General features: G+C 44.9%; 1 protein-coding gene across 1 annotated transcript; it reads left to right on the top strand.

The window, feature by feature from the left end:
• Positions 1 to 393: 393 nt before the first annotated feature.
• LOC110509640 (alpha-2B adrenergic receptor) lies at positions 394 to 5849 on the top strand. Its single transcript, XM_021590648.3, has one exon. It carries the CDS (start codon positions 2006 to 2008, stop codon positions 3650 to 3652), a length of 1647 nt encoding a protein of 548 aa, XP_021446323.2. The 5' UTR covers positions 394 to 2005; the 3' UTR covers positions 3653 to 5849.
• The last annotated feature ends 4981 nt before the right edge of the window (positions 5850 to 10830 follow it).

The following is a 10830-nucleotide window of genomic DNA, read 5'->3' as shown; positions in this document are numbered from 1 at the left end:
GAGTTTTCTGTCAGTTGCTCATTTCCTGGTCCAGTAAAGACACTAGGTGGTTTTGAGTGTTTGCTGGGTTTGACGAATGGTTCTGTCTGCCCTCTACTCTCTGCCCATCACACACACACACACTCTCTCTCTCTCTCTCTCTCTCTCTCTCTCTCTCTCTCTCCTCTGTCTCAGAGAGGAAGATATGATGTTTTTTCTCATGCCCTCTGCCCTCCAGTGGAGGCTGCTGAGGGGAGGACGGCTCATAAGAATAGCTGGAATGGAGTCCGTGGACTGGCATCCTACACATGCTTGATATTATTCCATTCACTCCATTCCAGCCATTCTATTCCATCCATTATCATGAGCCTTCCTCCCCTCAGCAGCCTCCACTGCTGCCATCCCATCTAAAACCACACTACCAGCCAGATCAATACAGCTATCTCAACTCTGCACCTCAACAGGCTGTGTCGCACTGGTTGCATTGGCATCGTAGGCGTGTGTGTATAGCGTGTGTTTGTGTAGAGTGTATGTCTCAGTGATGGTCACAGGGTCCACTGCCTGACGCTGCGTGACATCATTTCTGTTAGACGGGCGGAGATCGAGGCGCGGTTATTAACCCGGCTCGGGCAGTTAACGGGGCTCAGTTGGACGGGGCACGAAGCCGGTGCGTCTTTGTGAAAGAAAAAGTAACATCAAACTGGATACGCAAGAGATGCTTATTATTCAACCACTATTGAAGGAAAAATGAAGTTGAATCAGAAATAAGTGCGTCTTTATTGTTATCGGTGCGTCATTGACAGAAAGTGGACCTGGTCGAGTTGCGCATAATCAAAGACCGGGAAAAAAGAGAGGAATAATTCAGTATAATGGGGATAAATATGATTACATTATCATCATGTAATCAGTGAGGTGTTGTCATCACCCTTTTTATTCCAGTCTTTCACAGCGCTCAGAGGAACTATAAAGCATAGGCCTATACTCTATATCAAACAATCGAAAGATAAAGGAATATGTTTGTTTTTTCTCTCCCTACAATTTAATTAACTGATCTGATATTTGTGGCTGAAGTCTTCTCGGACTCATTCCTTATTTATTGACGATGACGGCTCAGTGCGGGTCTCGTTTCGGCACCTAGTCCTTTTGGACAGATGGAAGCTGAGGAGCGCAGATTGTTGGGTGACTTTTTACATCTTCAAACTGTCTCTACTGCGTGATATGGTTTCACTACGAATGTGAATGAATAGCAACTTTTTAAAAGGCATTTCATCAGCCCAAGTATCATTCCATGCGTCTCTGCGTCCTGGTGCGCTTCATTGCGCTGGTGAGATTCGGGGAGTGTTCCGATTTCATGGTAGGCTATAATTAAGGACGTTTTACTTCAATGCATTTAATTTAAATAGAACACGGTCTATGGATTGCCTGAAGGACCTTTACTGCTTCAAGCACTACGTTTGGATGACACATTTTTCTAGCGCTTGTTCAAGCAATTTAATAATTTTCCCCAGAAGAATAACTATCCAAGCATCAGCGGTGTGTGTGTTAGATAATAGATACTTAGTCATTTAATTGCCTGATTAAATGAGATTAATAAAGTAATTATTTATTTGAATATCCAATAACGATTTAGTGGATATATCCGCACCTGGATGTTGAAAAGAGACATGAAAGAGAAAGTGCGTGACTGGAGGAACAAAATTATATTTTCACACGGGAAAAGTTGTTAGTCTCGGTGATGCCTTGGGCAAAGCGGTACAATCTTTTTTTTCTCTCTCATTTTAATTCAATCATCTAGTGCATAAAGTTCCAAGTGGACGCCTCTTGAGCCCAACAGCCATGTCTCTGTTTCTGCGTCAGAGCCCCTCCATTTACTGCACTCTCACTGGACAACAAGTCTTCCTCAAGGGATTAAGCTAGCAGATAACAGAAACCTATCTCTTCTTTCGCCTTCACTCACTCTAAACAGAATTCCCTGTCCCTGTGAGTTTGAGTTTTCTCCAAAATTCTAGCTTCAGCTGGCATCGCCATGGCCATGATCCCAGATATTACATGCCTGTCAGGGCCAAGGGTGAACTTGAACATCAGCTTCACCTTTGGCCCCACCCCCTGCAACCAGACAGTACTGCGAACCGCACCCTATTCCCCAGAGGCCACTGCGTTGTTCGCCACCGCGATCACCCTCATGATGATCCTCACCATCGTGGGCAACATCCTGGTCATCATCGCCGTACTGACCTCGCGCTCGCTCCGCGGCCCACAGAACCTCTTCCTGGTCTCGCTGGCCGCAGCCGACATCCTGGTGGCTACCCTCATCATCCCCTTCTCGCTGGCCAATGAGCTCCAGGGATACTGGGCGTTCCGCTCACTGTGGTGTGAGATCTACCTGGCGTTGGACGTCCTCTTCTGCACGTCCTCCATCGCTCACCTCTGTGCCATCTCATTGGACCGCTACCTGTCCATCTCCCGGCCCGTGTCCTATGGCGCCCAACGGACCCCCGCGCGCATCAAGGCGGCCATTGTGGTGGTCTGGCTTCTCTCGGCCGCCATCTCCTTCCCTCCCCTCCTCTCCCTGGATAAGAGCGAGGGAGGGGTGGAGGTGTGTGAGCTGAACAACGAGCGTTGGTATATTCTCTACTCCACCATCGGCTCGTTCTTCGCCCCGTGTCTCATCATGATCGGGGTCTACATCAAGATCTACCAGATTGCCAAGCAACACACAAGATGTCCGCCAGGGGAAAAACCCAACCTTAACACAACTCCCGGCAACGCGTCTAGCAACACTCCAACAGCCCACGAACCTGGACCTGTCATTAGCCCCCAGCCCAAGCCTCTCAGCCAACTACAGCACAACAGAGGGGAGGGAGGGAAAGCAGACGGACAATCCAAGAATGCCGTACCTTCGAAGAGTCTCCCTGTCTCCTCCCCCTCATCTCCTCCTCCCCAGAGCGAGACCCAGGCCAAGACCCCTACCGGCCCACAGATTGAACCACAACCCCAGACCCAGCCTTCTTCACCAACCTCTGTCCCCACCTCACCCCAGCCTCCCTCACCCACCATAGCTCTCTCCCCCACACTCCCCCTTGCAGACACCCAACCTGGGGAGACCCACAGACAGGGTGAGAGACAGGAGAAGAGACAGAGAAACACCACCAATGATGACAGCTTCAGCTCTGGCTCCGAGGCAGAGGCAGAGATGAGTGGAAAAAGAAAGGGGTGGGGAGGGAACAGGACAGTTAAGAATAATGGCGGGTCAAAGTCTGGAGGTGCAGGGTTAAAAATTCAACCTCTCTCTTCTCTGACCTCTCACAAGTTCAAAAATACTGTTGCCACACCCACCAGCACAGAGCTGGCCTTTGACAGGCCAGGGAAGGCTCAGGTCACGCCAATGTCTCGGCGCAAGGCCATGGTGAATCGCGAGAAGCGCTTCACGTTTGTCCTGGCTGTGGTAATCGGGGTGTTTGTCATCTGCTGGTTCCCTTTCTTCTTCTCATACTCGCTGCAGGCCATCTGTCCTGAGACCTGCACTCTCCCAGATCCCCTCTTCAAGTTCTTCTTCTGGATTGGCTACTGCAACTCCTGTCTGAACCCTGTCATATACACCATCTTCAACCAGGACTTCAGGAAGGCCTTCAAGAAGATCCTCTGTAGGGACACCAAGGGGACAAACTTCTAGAGTGGATACTGTAGAAGGGACACCTTATTTTAGAGTATATGCTGTGTAAGGACACTAAGGACAATGACTTCCAGAGTGGATATACTGTAAGGATAGATTTTAGCTTTCTTGTGTAAGAAACCACAGACAATCTGCTGAGTCCATCCTTTGCTGAACATTCCGTTAGATCAGATTAACAAAAGGCTGAACTATGGAATGCTGGAGTAGATCAAGATGCTCTGATTTTCCCATTGGGGGCAGTGGGAGAGGAGGGGAGGGAGAGACGCAATATACCTGAAAAAAAAACCTCTGTTACAGCTTGTTTAGTGATCGGAACAAAACAGGGCCATCAGTCATGAGGACATGTTGCTCAATTTACATTATAAACTGGGTGGTTCGAACCCTGAATGCTGATTGGCTGACAGCCGTGGTATATCATGGTTATGACAAAACATTTATTTGCACTGCTGTAATTATGTTGGTAACCAGTTTATAATAGCAATAAGGCACCTTGGGGGTTTGTGATATATCGCCAATATACCACGTCTAAGGGCTGTATCCAGGCACTCCGCGTTGCGTCTTGCATAAGAACATCCTTTAGCCATGATATATCGGCCATATATCAAACCTCCTCGTGCCTTATTGCTTAAGTATATCACTGCTTGCATCTTTCTCTCTATAAGCAAACCAAGGCTGCTCTCTGTTGAATAATTAGTCTGTCTGTATATCTGGATTCCCACAGCCATTACCTCTAGCCTTGTGACTGGCCACTCTGAACTACAAGGATGCAGTATCAGGAGAGTGTTCTTAGACATTACCAGGTACTGTCCACCGCAAGGACAGAGATTGGGAAGGAGAATGTGTGGTAGAACGTGTGCAGTAGAATGTGTTCCTGGAGTTCTCTGTGTTCAAGAACTTGTAGTGTGTGAAGGGAGTTTGTCCAGGTGTCCAAGGACAGACAAAGAACATTACATCCTTTACACCAGTGTTTCCCAAACTCGGTCCTCGGGACCCCAAGGGGTGCCGTTTTTGTTGTTGTTGCCCTATCACTACACAGCTGATTCAAGTCATCAACTAATCATCACGCTTTGATCATTTGAATCAGCTGTGTAGTGTTAGGGCAAAAACCAAAATGTGCACCCCTTGGGGTCCCGAGGACCGAGTTTGGGAAGCGTTGCTTTACACCTTGGATGACGATTGGCCTCTGTCGTGAACTCATACACTGTGACGGACATGTTTTATAGGGGACAACCCAGCTGTATTTGTGTCTTGTGTTCAGTGTCAGAAATGCACCTTTATGGTTTAATATAAGTATGAAATTAATGTAAACACATGAAAAGTGAAATATGGGTTTTTGATATGACCAATGCCTCAGTAATGTAATATGTTGGGTTTAGAGAGGATCTGCAGTAGTAGTTATTAAATACAGTGTGTGTTCGTTGTGTGATGGCCTACGGGTTTTACTGGAACAGAGGAAATCTCTAATGGTGTTTTTTTTTTATATCTGAGATAAAGATGAGAGCATGAGGAACTCACAAGACCACACACACACACACACACACACACACACACACACACACACACACACACACACACACACACACACACACACACACACACACACACACACACACACACACACACACACACACACACACACACACACACACACACACACACACTCTCTCTCTCTAGCCTGGGGTGTGTGTTCTGTGTTGTGATGTATGGAGTGTCCTCTCCTCTCAATATTCCCTGTGGAGTTAACCACCACCCAGAGCAATGAGGAGGAGTGTATCCTCTGCTGTGATCCCAGGAACATTCTACCTCCTCCTGGGAAAAGCATGGTAGCGCTGTGCACACCTAGGGCTACAACGGGAAAACCGGAATGGGAATACTACAGCAGGAAAAAATATTAAAGCTATTCTGTGAAATGGATGAAAGACACAAAACAGACTCTAATTGCCCAGGCACTACCTGGAGACAAGACAATGTTGAATCCTCTCTGTCTCTGTGTGTGTGTGTGTTTGTGTGTATGTGGTTGCATGTTTTACAGAATGCATGCCTATGAATGCGTATTCTCTAATTCCATGTGAACCAACAAACCCATAATATTATCTTTATTTATGTGTTTTCATAAATGTCCATGACTGAACAAGCTGGTGTATTGTACAAAATTCAATAAATAAAACTTCTACGGTATTTACAGTGCATTTGGAAAGTATTCAGACCCCCTTGACTTTTTCCACATTGTTACATTACAGCCTTATTCTGAAATGGATTTAAAAAAAAAACATGTTCTCCCTCATCAATCCAAACACAATAACCTCTAATGACAAAAACTGTTGTTGTTTTCTCACATATTAAAGATAAAACACTTAAATATCACATTATTCAGACCATTTAGTCAGTACTTTGTTGAAGGACCCCATAATGACAAAGCAAAAACTGATTTGTAGAATTTTACGACATTTACCTAAGTATTCAGACCCTTTACTCAGTACTTTGCTGAAGCAGCTTCGGCAGCGATTACAGCCTCGAAACTTCTTGCGTATGACACTACAAGCTTTGCACACCTGTATTTGGGGAGTTTCTCCCATTCTTCTCTGCAGATCCTCTCAAGCTCTGTCAGGTTGGATGGGGAGCGTCGCTGCACAGCTATTTTCAGGTCTCTTGTCGTGACTTTACTTTCATTAATCTTATGACTGTAATTTATCTAATCAACTAACTGTGCCTAAATTGTTACCCGATTAAATTAATCATGTAACAATTAGGAATTTGGGGCACAACGAGAGTGGTTGTTTAAAGAGTTACCATCTCCCGAATTAAACTCTAAAAGGTCTTTACCTATCACGCACGCTACGGTCACAAGACGCAGGCCTCCTAATTGTCCCTAGAATTTCTAAGCAAACAGCTGGAGGCAGGGCTTTCTCCTATAGAGCTCCATTTTTATGGAATGGTCTGTCTACCCATGTGAGAGACGCAAACTCGGTCTTAACCTTTAAGTCTTTACTGAAGACTCATCTCTTCAGTGGGTCATATGATTGAGTGTAGTCTGGCCCAAGAGTGTGAAGGTGAACGGAAAGGCTCTGGAGCAACAAACCGCCCTTGCTGTCTCTGCCTGGCCGGTTCCCCTCTTTCCACTGGGATTTTCTGCCTCTAACCCTATTACAGGGGCTGAGTCACTGGCTTACTAGGGCTCTTTCATACCGTCCTTAGGAGGGGTGCGTCACTTGAGTGGGTTGAGTCACTGATGTGATCTTCCTGTCTGGGTTGGCGCACCCCCTTGGGTTGTGCCGTGGCAGAGATCTTTGTGGGCTATACTCGGCCTTGTCTCAGGATGGTAAGTTGGTGGCTGAAGATATCCCTCTAGTGGTGTGGGGGCTGTGCTTTGGCAAAGTGGATGGGGTTATATCCTTCCTGTTTGGCCCTGTCCGGGGGTGTCATCGGATGGGGCCACAGTGTCTCCTGACCCCTCCTGTCTCAGCCTCCAGTATTTATGCTGCAGTAGTTTATGTGTCGGGGGGCTAGGGTCAGTTTGTTATATCTGGAGTACTTCTCCTGTCCTATCTGGTGTCCTGTGTGAATTGAAGTATGCTCTCTTTAATTCTCTCTTTCTTTCTCTCTCTCGGATGACCTGAGCCCTAGGACCATGCCTCAGGACTACCTGACATGATGACTCCTTGCTGTCCCCAGTCCACCTGGCCGTGCTGCTGCTCCAGTTTCAACTGTTCTGCCTGTGATTATTATTATTTGACCATGCTGGTCATTTATGAACATTTGAACATCTTGGCCATGTTCTGTTATAATCTCCACCCGGCACAGCCAGAAGAGGACTGGCCACCCCACATAGCCTGGTTCCTCTCTAGGTTTCTTCCTAGGTTTTGGCCTTTCTAGGGAGTTTTTCCTAGCCACCGTGCTTCTACACCTGCATTGCTTGCTGTTTGGGGTTTTAGGCTGGGTTTCTGTACAGCACTTTGAGATACCAGCTGATGTACGAAGGGCTATATAAATACATTTGATTTGACATCCATAAAACAGTCAATGTATTAATCATAACCTCATTCATAACAGTCGTAACCTCCTGCATCTTCAAAAACCCCAGCCTTACTTATGATTCAGTACTACACAAATAGATGTAAGTATTTATTTACTAGCAAACTAAATAATAACACAGAATAAACATACACACTTAATACATTAGGAAAAGGTCCCTAGTGGACTGACACAATATGGTGGCTTTTTACACAACGACATGGAGTGGGAGAGAGAGAGAGAGAGCGAGAAAAAGAGACTTTACCATTGATACATTTTAGAAACTATTCTCACAGTAATCATAGACTTTGCACATGAAGTGCAGCCCATTTGGACTTAGAAATCATGAATGTATTTATGTTTAAATGCCTTCGTTTGACGTGGATCTCTGTCAGAAACAGCGCTCCATAGGAAGGGTGATGGGCCTTTCAGCGGTACGTCGGTAAGGCTCTGATTGTCTGAAAGGGATCCGGACCCGTCTCTTCTACTGTTGCCCCCTCTGTACGATGCTCCTTTAAAGAAAGGCTATCCAACCGCTTCGATGGGATGCTTGGGACTCGGCTTGCTTGATCTTCTTCCTTTTTTCTGTAGCAATTCTGATGGCCTTTGCCGAGCGCATCTTCATCCATTAGTGAGTTGATCGCTTGAATAGTGAAAGAGGAATTAAGAAGTTAAAACAACCACTCAATGTATTGTGACAACTGTGAAACTGATAAAAGGAAGGAGGTTTCCCCACCAAGGGAGGCGAGAAACCGCTAGGGTTGTAGAAGATTATGAAACATGTTGCAGAATATGATAAGCAATAACAATTTGGAGAAGACTTGTACAAAGCATTCATTCATTGAGGTAATGCTAAATAATTGAAAGGAAACATCTAATATGTGTGTGTGCTTCAAAGTAAGTTAGAGAAATATTGACAACCATAGGAGGGAACAAGTCTGTGTGGGTTTGCAGGAAACAATTTGATATAGTTCTCTGAAGAATAGACTAGATTGAACTCCGAGAAGGGACGTGTCATGACGTTGGCCTGGGGGTAGGTTTATGACACTCATAAATACCTTTTCCCCCCTTTTTCCTCTCTCTACCCTACTGATGTTACATTTGAAACCCCGTTGGTTAACATAGAGATTCTGGGAACATCAGAAGGTGGGGGGAAATGAACTATATTCTGATAATCTGACCAATTGAACATATGCGGTGGTACTTAAAATCAATCCCAAATACTGAGTTCTTACAAAAAATGATATAAATTCTCTAGTACAGCCAATATTGAAGACTATCAAATGCTTCTCAAAGATGCCTTCTGGTGGTCAAACTAGCACTATGGCTGACAATTAAATGTGGATGGCGACTTTGTACATATAGTGTACAGTGATGGGGAAAAAACGATTTGATCCCCTGCTGATTTTGTACGTTTTCACACTGACAAAGAAATGATCAGTCTATCATTTTAATGGTAGGTTTATTTGAACAGTGAGACAGAATAACAACAAAAAAATCCAGAAAAACGCATGTCAGAAATGTTATAAATTGATTTGCATTTTAATGAGGGAAATAAGTATTTGACCCCCTCTCAATCAGAAAAATGTCTGGCTCCCAGGTGTCTTTTATACAGGAAACGAGCTGAGATTAGGAGCACACATAAAGGGAGTGCTCCTAATCTCAGGTTGTAACCTGTATAAAAGACACCTGTCCACAGAAGCAATAAATCAGATTCCAAACTCTCCACCATGACCAAGACCAAAGAGCTCTCCAAGGATGTCAGGGACAAGATTGTAGACCTACACAAGGCTGGAATGGGCTACAAGATCATCGCGAAGCAGCTTGGTGAGAAGGTGACAACAGTTGGTGCGATTATTCGCAAATGGAAGAAATACAAAATAACTGTCAATCTCCCTCGGCCTGGGGCTCCATGAACCCCTCTGGTGGTTTACCCTGGTAGGATTCCTGCAAGCTGCACACCACCACAAGATTGGCCAGGGGATCTCCTGGTTTTGGATCGTCGTTCCTGATCCGTCGTCCAGTTGTCCAGGCATCAACTTAGACAGACATTAATAACGCACAACACTCATGCAATACATCATTACATGTGACACTAACTAGTGGTTGTATGGGGAACTTGTTTGTGGCAGTATCACTTCCTAAGTGTAAAAGAAAATGAAAGAAAAATGAACACAAACAAAAGATAAACAAAATATAGTTTCCACACCTTAATCATCTATATACGTCCACGGTCTTGGCTAAATTACTAGCATGGCATTTTGTCTAATCTGGGGGGGCGATCCTTATTAGGACACCTACACCACCCGATGTCACAGGAAGGCCATAAAGATCATCAAGGACATCAACCACCCGAGCCACTGCCTGTTCACCCCGCTATCATCCAGAAGGCGAGGTCAGTACAGGTGCATCAAAGCTGGGACCGAGAGACTGAAAAACAGCTTCTATCTCAAGGCCATCAGACTGTTAAACAGCCACCACTAACACTGAGTGGCTGCTGCCAACACACTGACACTGACTCAACTCCAGCCACTTTAATAATGGGAATTGATGGGAAATGATGTAAATATATCACTAGCCACTTTAAACAATGCTACCTTATATAAATGTTACTTACCCTACATTATTCATCTCATATGCATACGTATATACTGTACTCTATATCATCGACGGTATCCTTATGTAATACATGTATCACTAGCCACTTTATACTATACTATGCCACTTTGTTTACATACTCATCTCATTTGTACATACTGTACCCGATACCATCTACTGTACCTTGCCTATGCTGCTCTGTACCATCACTCATTCATATATCCTTATGTACATATTCTTTATCCCCTTACACTGTGTACAAGACAGTAGTTTTGGAATTGTTAGTTAGATTACTTGTTATTACTGCATTGTCGGAACTAGAAGCACAAGCATTTCGCTACACTCGCATTAACATCTGCTAACCATGTGTATGTGACAAATAAAATTTGATTTGATTTGATTTGATTATTAGCGGTGTGTGCTAAAGGCACTATCCTAAATTGATAACTACATGATAAGTCTACAGCTGTAAGGCACTAGCTTCGGACAGTCTACAGAGATGACCTATGTACCTCTGGGGAGAAACTGGTGAGCTGTAGCTGTAGAGTCAAAGGGGGTTCAGGGTCTAT

Source organism: Oncorhynchus mykiss, chromosome 29, assembly GCF_057628025.1.
Source record: "Oncorhynchus mykiss isolate SJ-2025 chromosome 29, ASM5762802v1, whole genome shotgun sequence".
Lineage (NCBI taxonomy): Eukaryota > Metazoa > Chordata > Actinopteri > Salmoniformes > Salmonidae > Oncorhynchus > Oncorhynchus mykiss.
This window is presented reverse-complemented; position numbering and strand designations above follow the sequence as displayed.